Below are 14,226 nucleotides of genomic sequence, written 5' to 3'. Positions count from 1 at the left end.
CCCAACAGCGGGTACTTTCCCAGGAGCTTAGCGCAGTGCTTAACGAGAAGCAGCGTGGCTCAGTGGAAAGAGCCCGGGCTTTGGAGTCGGAGGGCATGGGTTCAAAACCCGGCTCCACCAACTGTCAGTTGTGTGACTTTGGGCAAGTCGCTTCCCTTCTCTGTGCCTCAGTGACCTCATCTGGAAAATGGGGATTAAGATTGTGAGCCCCACGTGGGACAACCTGATCACCTTTGTATCTTCCCAAGTGCTTAGAACAGTGCTTTGCACATAGTAAGCGCTTAACAAATACCAACATTATTATTATTATTCTCTGGGTCTCAGTGACCTCATCTGGAAAATGGGGATAAAAACTGTGAGCCCCCCATGGGACAACCTGATCACCTTGTATCCCCCCAGTGCTTAGAACATAGTAAGCGCTCAATAAATACCAACATTATTATTATTATTATTAAAAGATGGAGGGCTGGTGGTAGCGCCCTCTGGTGTCTGGAGAGGAGCACTGACGTTCTGGGGGAAATCATTTTTATTAATAATATTTTAATATATAATATAATTGTATTAATAATGTATAATATAATTAATAATAATAATAATAATAATGGCATTTGTTAAGTGCATACTATGTGCCAAGCACTGTCCTAAGCGCTGGGGGGATTCAAGGTTATCAGGTTGTCCCACGTGGGGCTCACAGTCTTCATCCCCATTTTCCAGATGAGGTCACTGAGGCCCAGAGAAGTGAAGTGACTTGTCCAAGGTCACGCAGCAGACAAGTGGCAGAGGCGGGACCGAGTCCGGGCTCTATCCACTAGGCCGCACTGCTTCTCAGCTGCAAGACCAGCCCCCTTCCACAGCTCCGGGACACCTCTGCCCGTCCGGCTCCCAAGGCCTCTGAGCCCGTTGTCGGGTAGGGACCGTCTCTCTCCGTTGCCGATTTGTACTTCCCGAGCGCTTGGTCCAGTGCTCTGCACGCAGTAAGCGCTCAATAAATAGGACTGAATGAATGCCGCCCACGGCTGGGGCCCCGCCTCGGGTTGGTGGGCTTGGTGTGGGGGGGGGGGGGGGGGCCTACAACACCCACCTGGGCCAAGATCTTGTAGAGCGGCTCCAAGACGAACTCCACGAAGCTGCGCTGGGAGCTGCTGGTAGGGGCTTTCTTGGTGAATTTACGCCTGCAGGGGCAACGGGGGTGGGGGGGCGGGCGGGGGGAGGAGGAGGAGGAAAAGGACGAGGAGGACAAGGAGGAAAAGGAGGAGGAAGAGGAGGAAAAGGAGGACAAGGAGGAAAAAGAGGAGGAGGAAGAGGAGGAAAAGGAAGAGGAGGAGGAGGATGAGGAGGAAAAGGAGGAGGAGGAAAAGGTCGAGAAGGAGAAGGAGGAAAAGGAGGAGGAGGATGAAGAGGAGGAGGTGGTAAATGAGGAGGAGGAAACGTAAGAAGAGGAAACGGAGGAGAAGGAGGGGAGGAGGAAAAGGAGGAGGGGCAGGAAGAGGAGGAAAAGGAGGAGGAGGAGGAAAAGGAGGAGGAAGAAGAGAAAAAGGAGGAGGAAGAGGAAAAGGACGAAAAGGAGGAGGAAGAGGAGGAGGAAGATGAGGAGGAGGAGGAGGAGGAAGAAGAGGAAGAGGAGAAGGACAAGGAGGGGGAGGAGGAGGAGGAAAAGGAGGAATAAGAGGCAGAGGGGGAGGAGGAAAAGGAGGAGGGGAGGGAGGAGGAAAAGTAGGAGGGGGAAGAGGAGAAGGAGGAGGAGGGAGAGGGAGGAGGAGGAAGAAGAAGAGAAAGAGGAGGAGGAGGAAAAGGAGGAGATGGAGGAGGACAAGGAGGAGGAGGAGGAGAAGAGGAGGAAGAGGAGGAGGAAGAGGAGGAAAGGAGGAGATGGAGGAGGAAGAGGAGGAGGAGAAGGAGGAGGAAAAGGAGGAGGAGGAGGAAAAGGAGGAGGAGAGGAGGAGGAGAAGGAGGAGGAGGAAAAGGAGGAGAGGAGAAGGAGGAGAAGGAGGAGGAGGAAAAGGAGGAGGAAGAGGAGGAGGAAAAGTAGGAGGAGGAGGAGGAGGAAAAGTAGGAGGAGAGGGAGGAGGAAAAGTAGGAGGGGGAGGATGAAGAAAAGTAGGAAGAGGAGGACGAGGAAGAGGAGGAAAAGGAGGAAAAGGAGGAGGAGGAGGAGGAAAAGGAGGAAGAGGAGGAGGAGGGGGAGGAGGAAAAGGAGGAAGAAGAGGGGGAGGAGGAAAAGGAGTAAGAGAACCCGGTGAGACATCAAAAACTGCAGACTGTCAGCTCATCCTCTAGACTGTAAGTTTGTTGAGGGCAGTGAATGTGTCTGCTTATTAGTAACAATAATAATAATAATGATGGTATTTGTTAAGCACTTACAATGTGCCAAGCACTGTTCTAAGTACTGGGGGAGATACAAGGTGATTGGGTTGTCTCATGTGGGGCTCACAGTCTTCATCCCCATTTTACAGGTGCGATAACTGAGGCCCAGAGAAGCGAAGTGACTTGCTCCAAGTCACAGAGCTGACAAGTGGCAGAGCCGGAATTAGAACCCATGACCTCTGACTCCCAAGCCCGGGCTCTTTCCACTGAGCCACGTTGCTTCTCTATAATAATAATAATGTTGGTATTTGTTAAGCGCTTACTATGTGCCCAGCACCGTTCTAAGCGCTGGGGGAGATACTAGGTAATCAGGTTGTCCCACGTGGGGCTCACAGTCTTCATCCAACTTGTACTTCCCCAAGCGCTTAGTCCAGTGCTCTGCACACAGTAAGCGCTCAATAAATACGATTGAATGAATGAATGAATTCTTTACAGATGAGGGAACTGAGGCACAGAGAAGTGACTCGCCCAAGGTCACACAGCTGACACGCTGTACTCTCCCAAGCACTTGAGGGCAGGCCATCATCATCATCATTATTATTATTATTATTATTATTACAATGACGCAACTTGTACTTCCCAAGCACTTAGTCCAGTGCTCTGCACACAGTAAGCGCTCAATAAATACGATTGAATGAATGAATCCTTGTTTTACAGATGAGGAACTGAGGCACAGAGAAGTTAAGTGACTCGCCCAAGGTCACCCAGCTGATGCGTTGTACTCTCCCAAGTGCTTGAGGGCAGTGCTTGGCACATAGTGAGCACTTAATAAATGCCATCATTATTATCATTATTACTATTATTATTACAGTGACCCAACTTGTACTTCCCAAGCGCTTACTCCAGTGCTCTGCACACAGTAAGCGCTCAATAAATACGATTGAATGAATGAATGAATCCTTGTTTTACAGATGAGGGAACTGAGGCACAGAGAAGTTAAGTGACTCACCCAAGGTCACCCAGCTGATGCGCTGTACTCTCCCAAGTGCTTGAGGGTAGTGCTTGGCATATAGTGAGCACTTAATAAATGCCATCATTATTATCATTATTACTATTATTATTACAGTGATCCAACTTGTACTTCCCAAGCGCTTAGTCCAGTGCTCTGCACACGGTAAGCGCTCAATAAATACAATTGAATGAATCCTTGTTTTACAGATGAGGGAACTGAGGCACAGAGAAGTTAAGTGACTCGCCCAAGGTCACCCAGCTGATGCGTTGTACTCTCCCAAGAGCTTGAGGGCAGTGCTTGGCACATAGTAAGCACTTAATAAATGCCACCACTATTCTTATTATTGTTATTATTATTATTACAGTGCTCTGCACCCCGTAAAGCGCTCGATAAATACGACTGAATGAGGCTGGCCAACGGGGCCTGAGAAGGCTCGTGACCACAGAGAGACAGAGACACAGAGAAAGAGACAGACCGACCGAGAGACAGGCCCACAGAGAACGAGAGACAGAGACTGAGAGAGAGAGACAGACAGGCCCAGAGAGAACCAGAGACAGAGACATAGAGACAGAGACTGAGAGACGGGCACAGAGAGAACCAGAGACAGAGACATAGAGACAGAGACTGACAGAGAGACAGGCACAGAGAGAACCAGAGACAGAGACACAGAGAGAGGAAGAGACAGAGAGACAGGCACAGAGAGAACCAGAGACAGAGACTGAGAGAGAGAAAGAGACAGAGAGATGGGCACAGAGAGAACCAGAGACAGAGACTGAGACAGAGACTGAAAGAGACAGAGAGATGGGCACAGAGAGAACCAAAGACAGAGACTGAGCGAGGCAGACAGGCCCAGAGAGAACCAGAGACAGAGACTAAGACATAGAGACAGAGACAGAGATGGGCACAGAGAGAACCAGAGACAGAGACTGAGACACAAAGACAGAGAGAAAGAGACAGAGAAACAGGCACAGAGAGAACCAGAGACAGAGACTGAAAGAGACAGAGAGACAGGCACAGAGAGAACCAGAGACATAAAGACAGAGACTGAGAGAGAGAAAGAGACAGAGAAAGGCCCAGAGAGAACCAGAGACAGAGACTAAGACATAGAGACAGAGACTGAAAGAGACAGAGATACAGGCACAGAGAAAACCAGAGACAGAGACTGAAAGAGACAGAGAGACAGGCACATGGAGAACCAGAGACAGAGACATAGACAGAGAGACAGGCACAGAGAGAACCAGAGACAGAGACTTAGACATAGAGAGAAAGAGACAGACAGGCACAGAGAGAACCAGAGACAGAGACTGAGACATAAAGAGAGACTGAAAGAGACAGAGATACAGGCACAGAGAGAACCAGAGACAGAGATTGAAAGAGACAGAGAGACAGGCACATGGAGAACCAGAGACAGAGACATAGAGACAGAGAGACAGGCACAGGGAGAACCAGAGACAGAGACTTAGACATAGAGAGAAAGAGACAGACAGGTACAGAGAGAACCAGAGACAGAGACTGAGACATAGAGACTGAAAGAGACAGAGAGGCAGGCACAGAGAGAACCAGAGACAGAGACTGAAAGAGACAGAGAGACAGGCACATGGAGAACCAGAGACAGAGACATAGAGACAGAGAGACAGGCACAGAGAGAACCAGAGACAGAGACTTAGACACAGAGAGAAAGAGACAGACAGGTACAGAGAGAAACAGAGACTAAGACAGAGAGAGACTGAATGAGACAGAGAGATGGGAACAGAGAGAACCAGAGACAGAGACCGAGACTGAAAGAAAGAGACAGAGAGACAGGCACAGAGAGAACCAGAGAGACTGCGACACAGTCAGTTATAGAGGGAACCGTGAGGCCACTGCAGTTATATTTTAAGGTTGAAGGCATCTCATGTATCCAAATGTTGTTAAAGTGAGGAGATGGAGGAAATGAAGTGACTGTGTTACACACATACATATATATCCTGCATATATGTATATATGTTTGTACATATTACTCTATTTTACTTGCACATATTTATTCTATTTCTTTTATTTTGTTGATACGTTTTGTTTTGTTGCCTGTCTCCCCCTTCTAGCCTGTGAGCCCGCTGTTGGGTAGGGACCGTCTCTAAATGTTGCCAACTTGGACTTCCCAAGCGCTTAGTCCAGTGCTCTGCACACAGTAGGCGCTCAATAAATACAAATGAATGAATGAATTGTTGGGTAGGGACTGTCTCTATGTGTTGCCAATTTGTACTTCCCAAGCGCTTAGTACAGTGCTCTGCACATAGTAAGCGCTCAATAAATACGATTGATTGATTGATTGATGAATGAATGAATGACCGGAGTCACCCAAGGGGGATGACTTACGTTTTGGGGTTGAAGTAGATGTCGCCCCAAAGCCGCTTGGCGAACTCCTGGTAGTTGATGTCCCCTGGGAGGCGGAGCGGATGCAGGTGAGAGAAGCCCCCCTGAGTCCCCCACAGCCCCCCGAAAGCCGCCCGCCCCCCAGGCCGCCCTCACGGGGAACACTTGGCCGTGGGGCAGGAGGTCAAAGGGCAGCCGCCACCCCGCTCCCCCTGCCCCGAGCATCCTCTGGGCTCTCCACAGCCACTGGCTTCCATGCCAAATAGTGACAGTGACAATAGAACAGTCCTTTGCACATAGTAAGCAGCGTGGCTCGGTGGAAAACCTGTGTGTGTGTGTGTGTATATATATATATATATGTACACATACATACATACATATATATGCCTGTATATACACATATATACCTGTATACATACACACATACATACATGTAAATATACACACACATACACATACATGCACACACATATACATGCGTATATACACATATACATACACACACATGCATATGCATATATACGCACACATATATGCATGTATATACGCATGCACACATACACACATATAAAACATGTGCATGCATACATATATACAGGCACACACGCACACATACATATATGCATGTACATATACATGTGTATATATATGCACATATGCATATACACACACATATATGCATGCATATATGCATGCATATATAAATGTATGCTACCTATATGTGTGTGCACATGTATATATACATGTAGATATATATGATAGATACATATATATGTAGATATATATGCGTAGATAATAATGATGGCATTTGTTAAGCGCTTACTATGTGCAAAGCACCATTCTAAGTGCTGGGGGGGATACAAGGCGATGAGGTTGTCCCACATGGGGCTCACAGTTTTAATCCCCATTTTACAGATGAGGGAACTGAGGCTCAGGGAAGTGAAGTGATTTGCCCAAGGTCACACAGCAGACATGGGGCGGAGCTGGGATTCGAACCCATGACCTCTGACTCCAAAGCCCGGGCTCTTTCCACTGAGCCATGCTGCTTCGCATGTATATATACGTACCTGTATATATATATGTATACATACACATACACACATACCTGTATACACATATATATTACCTGTTATATATGTTTGTACATATTTATTACTCTATTTTATTTGTACATATTTATTTTATTTTGTTAATATGTTTTGTTTCGTTGTCCGTCTCCCCGTTCTAGACTGTGAGCCCGTTGTTGGGTAGGGACCGTCTCTACATGTTGCCAACTTAGACTTCCCAAGCGCTTAGTCCAGTGCTCTGCACACAGTAAGCGCTCAATAAATACAATTGAATGAATGAATGAATGGATGAATGAATGAATGAATGGATGGAAAAGAGCCCGGGCTTTGGAGTCAGAGGTCATGGATTCAAATCCCAGCTCCACCAATTGTCAGCTGTGTGACTTTGGTCAAGTCACTTAACTTCTCTGGGCCTCATCTGTAAAATGGGGATTAAGACTGTGAGCCCCACGTGGGACAACCTGATCACCTTGTAACCTCCCCAGTGCTTAGAACAGTGCTTTGCACATAGTAAGCGCTTCATAAATGCCATCATCATCATTATTAGTAGTAGTAAGCGCTTAACAAATGCCATCATCATTATTATTATTATAATGGCATTTAATAATGATAATGCTGATCAACGATGATAATAATAATAATAGAGAAGCAGCGTGTCTCAATGGAAAGAGCCCGGGTTTGAGAGTCAGAGGTCGTGGGTTTGAATCCCGGCTCCGCCCCATGTCTGCTGCGTGACCTTGGGCAAGTCACTTCACTTCTCTGGCCCTCAGTTCCCTCATCTCTAAAATGGGGATGAAGACTGTGAGCCCTCTGTGGGGACAACCTGATCACCCTGTATCCCTCCTCAGTGCTTAGAACAGTGCTTTGCACATAGTAAACGCTTAATAAATGCCATCATTATTATTATTATTATTATAATGGCATTTAATAACGATAATGATGATCAATGATGATAATGATAATAGAGAAGCAGCGTGGCTCAGTGGAAAGAGCCCGGACTTGGGAGTCAGAGGTCGTGGGTTCGAATCCCAGCTCTGCCACATGTCTGCTGCGTGACCCTGGGCAAGTCACTTCACTTCTCTGGGCCTCAGTTCCCTCATCTGTAAAATGGGGATGAAGACTGTGAGCCCTCTGTGGGGACAACCTGATCACCCTGTATCCCCTCCAGCGCTTAGAACAGGGCTTTGCACATACTAAGCACCTAACAAATGCCATGATTATTATTATTATTAGGATGGTATTTGAGACGGACAAAAAACCCAAAATTGTACTGTACTCTCCCCAAGCACTTAGTACAGCGCTTTGCACATACTAAGCACCTAACGAATGCCATCATTATTATTATTATTATTATTATGGTATTTGAGATGGACAAAAAAGCCAAAACTGTAGTGTACTCTCCCAAGCACTTAGTACAGTGCTTTGCACATAGTAAGCGCTCAATAAATACAATGGAATGAATGAACCACTTGTCTGCTGTGTGGCCTCGGGCAAGTCACTTCACTTCTCTGTGCCTCAGTTCCCTCATCTGTAAAATGGGGATTAAGACTGTGAGCCCCACGTGGGACAACCTGATCACCTTGTACTTACCCCAGCGCTTAGAACAGTGCCTGGCACATAGTAAGCGCTTAACAAATACCAGCATTATTATTATTATGAATGAACATGCCCTGCCCACAGGAGCCGACAGTCGAGAGGGGAGGAATTCTTAGGGTCCCGTTCCTTATTATTACTTTATTATGGTATCTGTTAAGCGCTTACTATGTTCCGGGCACTGTACTAAGCGCCGGGGTGGATACAAGAAAATCCAATTGGACCCAGTCCCTGTCCCACGTGGGCATCTGTTACTAGAGAAGCAGCGTGGCTCAGTGGGAAGAGCCCGGGCTTGGGGGTCAGAGGTCACGGGTTCTAATCCCGCCTCCGCCGCTTGTCAGCTGGGTGACTTTGGGCAAGTCGCTTCACTTCTCCGGGCCTCAGTTCCCTCGTCTGGAAAATGGGGATGAAGAGCGGTGAGGCCCCCGTGGGACAGCCTGATGACCTCGGATTCCCCCCCAACCGCCGCCCCGCGCTTAATCAATGCCATCATTATGGGCACTGTTCTCCCCTCGCCCCAGCGCTTCCGCGTGATGCTCTGGGCCTCAGTTTCCCCACAGGCCGAGCAGGGATGGATTGTGAGCCCGGGGCGGGCGGCGCGGGGAAGGCCGGGTGCCGGAGGGCGCTCACCAAAGGTGTCGGCGTAGATCTTGGCGAAGGAGCCCAGCGTGAAGCAGATGCTGTACTGGGAGCTGGAGAAGCAGACGTTGCCCAGCAGCGGGGACAGGACCAGGTTCTCGTCCGTCGAATACATGCTGCACAACGAGAAGGATCATAACCAATCAATCAATCATATTCATTCATTCATTCAATCGCATTTATTGAGCGCCTACTGTGTGCGGAGCACTGGACTAAGCGCTTGGGAAGTCCAAGTTGGCAACATCTAGAGCCGGTCCCTACCCAACAACGAGCTCACGGTCTAGAGGGGGAGACGGACATTAATACAAATAGATAAAACAATTACAGGTACCTACAAATAGATACATATGTGCTGTGGGGAGTCATTCAATCAATCGTATTTATTGAGCGCCTACTGTGTGCGGAGCACTGGACTAAGCGCTTGGGAAGTCCAAGTTGGCAACATCTAGAGCCGGTCCCTACCCAACAACGAGCTCACGGTCTAGAGGGGGGAGACGGACATTAATACAAATAGATAAAACAATTACAGGTACCTACAAATAGATACATATGTGCTGTGGGGAGTCATTCAATCAATCGTATTTATTGAGCGCCTACTGTGTGCGGAGCACTGGACTAAGCGCTTGGGAAGTCCAAGTTGGCAACATCTAGAGCCGGTCCCTACCCAACAACGAGCTCACGGTCTAGAGGGGGAGACGGACATTAATACAAATAGATAAAACAATCAATTACGGGTACCTACAAATAGATACATATGTGCCGTGGGGAGTCATTCATTCAATCGTATTTATTGAGCGCCTACTGTGTGCGGAGCACTGGACTAAGCGCTTGGGAAGTCCAAGTTGGAAACATAGAGAGCCGGTCCCTACCCAACAACGAGCTCACGGTCTAGAGGGGGAGACGGACATTAATACAAATAGATAAAACAATCAATTATGGGTACCTACAAATAGATACATATGTGCTGTGGGGAGTCATTCATTCAGTCGTATTTATTGAGCGCTTACTGTGTGCGGAGCACTGGACTAAGCGCTTGGGAAGTCCAAGTTGGCAACATAGAGAGCCGGTCCCTACCCAACAACGAGCTCACGGTCTAGAGGGGGAGACGGACATTAATACAAATAGATAAAACAATCAATTACAGGTACCTACAAATAGATACATATGTGCTGTGGGGAGTCATTCATTCAATCGCATTTATTGAGCGCCTACTGTGTGCGGAGCACTGGACTAAGCGCTTGGGAAGTCCAAGTTGGCAACATAGAGAGCCGGTCCCTACCCAACAACGAGCTCACGGTCTAGGGGGGAGACGGACATTAATACAAATAGATAAAACAATCAATTACGGGTACCTACAAATAGATACATATGTGCCGTGGGGAGTCATTCATTCAATCGTATTTATTGAGCGCCTACTGTGTGCGGAGCACTGGACTAAGCGCTTGGGAAGTCCAAGTTGGCAACATCTAGAGACAGTCCCTACCCAACAGTGGGCTCACACAGTCTAAAAGGGGGAGATGGAGAGTAAAACCAAACATACTAACCAAATAAAATAAATAGAATAGATATGTACAAGTAAAATAAATAATTAAATAGAATAATAAATATGTAGAAACATATATACATATATACAGGTGCTGTGGGGAAGGGAAGGAGGTAAGGTGGGGGGGGCTACTTGGGAAGCGCTTGGGGGAGAACTGCGCCCTGCAATGAGCGGCGAGGTTGGGACCCTTCCAGACCGTGAGCCCGTTGTTGGGTGGGGACCGCCTCTCTATGTTGCCGACTTGGACTTCCCAAGCGCTTAGTCCAGTGCTCTGCACACAGTAAGCGCTCAATAAATACGACTGAATGAACGCTAGGGGTTGAGCACTGTTCGACGCGCTGGGGAGACACGATAATGATAATAATGGCAGTTATTAAGCGCTTACTCTGTGCAAAGCACTGTTCTAAGCGCTGGGGGGGATACAACGTGATCAGGTTGTCCCACAGGGGGCTCACAGTCTTCATCCCCATTTTCCAGATGAGGGAACTGAGGCCCAGAGAAGTGAAGCGACTTGCCCTAGAAGTCTCCCCCTTCTAGACTGTGAGCCCGTTGTTGGGTGGGGACCGCCTCCCTATGTTGCCGACTTGGACTTCCCAAGCGCTTATTCCAGTGCTCTGCACACAGTAAGCGCTCAATAAATACGACTGAATGAACGCTAGGGTTTGAGCACTGTTCGACACGCTGGGGAGACACGATAATAATAATCATGGCATTTATTAAACGCTATGTGCAAAGCACCATTCTAAGCGCTGGGGGGGTTACAAGGTGATCAGGTTGTCCCACGGGGGGCTCACAGTCTTCATCCCCATTTTCCAGATGAGGGAACTGAGGCCCAGAGAAGTTAAGCGACTTGCCCTAGAAGTCTCCCCCTTCTAGCCTGTGAGCCCGTTGTTGGGTAGGGACCGTCTCTCTATGTTGCCGACTTGGACTTCCCAAGCGCTTAGTACAGTGCTTTGCACACAGTAAGTGCTCAATAAATATGATTGAGTGAATGAATGGTTATTAATAATAATAATAATAATGGCATTTACTAAGTGCTTACTATGTGCACAGCACTGTTCTAAGTGCTGGGGAGGTTAAAAGGTGATCAGGTTGTCCCACGGGGGGCTCTCAGTCTTAATCCCCATCTTCCAGATGAGGGAACTGAGGCCCAGAGAATAATAATAATGATGGAATTTGTTAAGTGCTTACTATGTGCAAAGCACTGTTCTAAGCACTGGGGAGGTTAAAAGATGATCAGGTTGTCCCACAGGGGGCTCACAGTCAATCCCCATTTTCCAGATGAGGGAACTGAGGCCCAGAGAATAATAATAATGATGGCATTTATTAAGCGCTTACTATGTGCAAAGCACTGTTCTAAGCGCTGGGGAGGTAACAATAATAATAATAATGATGGCATTTGTTAAGCGCTTACTATGTGCAAAGCACTGTTCTAAACGCTGGGGAGGTTACAATAATAATAATGATGATGGCATTTGTTAAGCGCTTACTATGTGCAAAGCACTGTTCTAAGCTCTGGGGAGGTTACAATAATAATAATGATGATGGCATTTGTTAAGCACTTACTATGTGCAAAGCACTGCTCTAAGCGCTGGGGAGGTTACAATAATAATAATAATAATGATGGCATTTGTTAAGCGCTTACTATGTGCAAAGCACTGTTCTAAGCGCTGGGGAGGTTGCAATAATAATAATAATGATGGCATTTGTTAAGCGCTGACTATGTACAAAGCACTGTTCTAAGCGCTGGGGAGGTTACAATAATAATAATAATGATGGCATTTGTTAAGCGCTTACTGTGTGCAAAGCACTGTTCTAAGTGCTGGGGAGGTTACAATAATAATAATAATAATAATAATAATGATGGCATTTGTTAAGCGCTATGTGCAAAGCACTGTTCTAAGCGCTGTGGAGGTTACAATAACAATAATAATAATAATAATAATAATAATAATGCCATTTGTTAAGCGCTGACTATGTGCAAAGCACTGTTCTAAGCACTGGGGGGGAGATACAAGGTGATCAGGTTGTCCCACAGGGGGCTCACAGTCTTCATCCCCATTGTCCAGATGAGGGAACTGAGGCCCAGAGAATAATAATAATGATGATGGCATTTATTAAGCGCTTACTATGTGCAAAGTACTGTTCTAAGCATTGGGGAGGTTACAATAATAATAATAATGATGATGGCATTTGTTAAGTGCTTACCATGTGCAAAGCACTGTTCTAGATGCTGGGGAGGTTACAATAATAATAATAATAATAATGATGGCATTTGTTAAGCGCTTACTATGTGTAAAGCACTGTTCTAAGCGCTGGGGAGGTTACAATAATAATAACAATGGCATTTGTTAAGCGCTTACCATGTGCAAAGCACTGTTCTAAGCGCTGGGGAGGTTACAGTAATAATAATAATGATGGCATTTGTTAAGCGCTTACTATGTGCAAAGCACTGTTCTAAGCGCTGGGGAGGTTACAGAGTGATATAATAATAATGATGGCATTTGTTAAGTGCTTACTATGTGCAAAGCACTGTTCTAAGCGCTGGGGAGGTTACAATAATAATAATAATAATAATAATAATAATAATAATAATGGCATTTGTTAAGCACTTACTATGTGCAAAGCACTGGGGAGGTTACAATAATAATAATAATAATGATGGCATTTGTTAAGCGCTTACTATGCGCAAAGCACTGTTCTAAGCGCTGGGGAGGTTACAATAATAATAATAATGATGGCATTTGTTAAGCGCTTACTATGTGCAAAGCACTGTTCTAAGCGCTGGGGAGGTTACAATAATAATAATAATAATAACAATAATAATAATAATAATGATGGCATTTGTTAAATGCTTACTTTGTGCAAAGCACTGTTCTAAGTGCTAGGGAGGTTATAATAATAATAATAATGATGGCATTTGTTAAGCGCTTACTATGTGCAAAGCACTGTTCTAAGCGCTGGGGAGGGAGATACAAGGTGATCAGGTTGTCCCACAGGGGGCTCCCAGTCTTCATCCCCATTGTCCAGATGAGGTCACTGAGGCCCCGAGAAGTGAAGCGACTAGCCCAAAGTCACCCAGCTGACAGTCGGCGGAGCCGGGATTTGAACCCACCACCTCGGACTCTTTCCACTGAGCCCCAAGGCTTCTTCCGCGCCCGCGCGCGCCCGGGGGAGGTGGGCGGCCGGTACGTACCTTATGAGGCCGTTGACCTCGTCGACAATGTGGCGCAGCTTGTAGTAGGCGTCGGTGGGCGGCAGCTTCAGTTCGAGGATCAGCCGGTCCACTTTGTTGATGCAGACGGTGACGGCCAGCCTCTCCTGCACCGCGTGTTTGATCAGCCGCTCCGTGTTCAGCATCACCTGGGCCGGGCCACCAAGACACGCCGAGGAATCAATCGATCGATCGATCGTATTTACTGAGCGCTTACTGTGTGCAGAGCACTGGACTAAGCGCTTGGGAAGTACAAGTTGGCAACGTATAGAGACGGTCCCTACCCAACAGTGGGCTCACAGTCTTAAAGGGGGAGACGGAGAACAAAACCGAACGTACTAACAAAATAAAATAAATAGAATAGATATGTACAAGTAAAATAGAGTAATAAATATGTACAAACATATATACATGTATGGTGAGGAACACGCCAAGGAGCACGCCAAGGCGTGAGCTTCGGCCAAGACGGGCAGGGGCAACGCGGCTCCCGCCCCGCCGCTCT

General features: G+C 47.0%; 1 protein-coding gene across 1 annotated transcript in view; it reads right to left on the bottom strand.

The window, feature by feature from the left end:
- EFTUD2 (elongation factor Tu GTP binding domain containing 2) overlaps positions 1 to 14,226 on the bottom strand; it is an 85,478-nt gene that overhangs the window by 34,167 nt on the left and 37,085 nt on the right. The window contains exons 10-13 of the mRNA XM_038754394.1: positions 13,707 to 13,873; positions 8,959 to 9,083; positions 5,672 to 5,735; positions 1,082 to 1,172 (exon numbers count right to left, since the gene is read on the bottom strand). Of these exons, the coding sequence (XP_038610322.1) occupies positions 1,082 to 1,172; positions 5,672 to 5,735; positions 8,959 to 9,083; positions 13,707 to 13,873 (447 nt within the window). The remainder of the gene's footprint in view (positions 1 to 1,081; positions 1,173 to 5,671; positions 5,736 to 8,958; positions 9,084 to 13,706; positions 13,874 to 14,226) is intronic.

The sequence above is a fragment of the Tachyglossus aculeatus genome, chromosome 11 (genome assembly GCF_015852505.1).
Source record: "Tachyglossus aculeatus isolate mTacAcu1 chromosome 11, mTacAcu1.pri, whole genome shotgun sequence".
In the NCBI taxonomy this organism is placed as follows: domain Eukaryota; kingdom Metazoa; phylum Chordata; class Mammalia; order Monotremata; family Tachyglossidae; genus Tachyglossus; species Tachyglossus aculeatus.
Note: the sequence above shows the minus strand (reverse complement) of the source record. Positions and strands in the feature narration are given on the sequence as shown.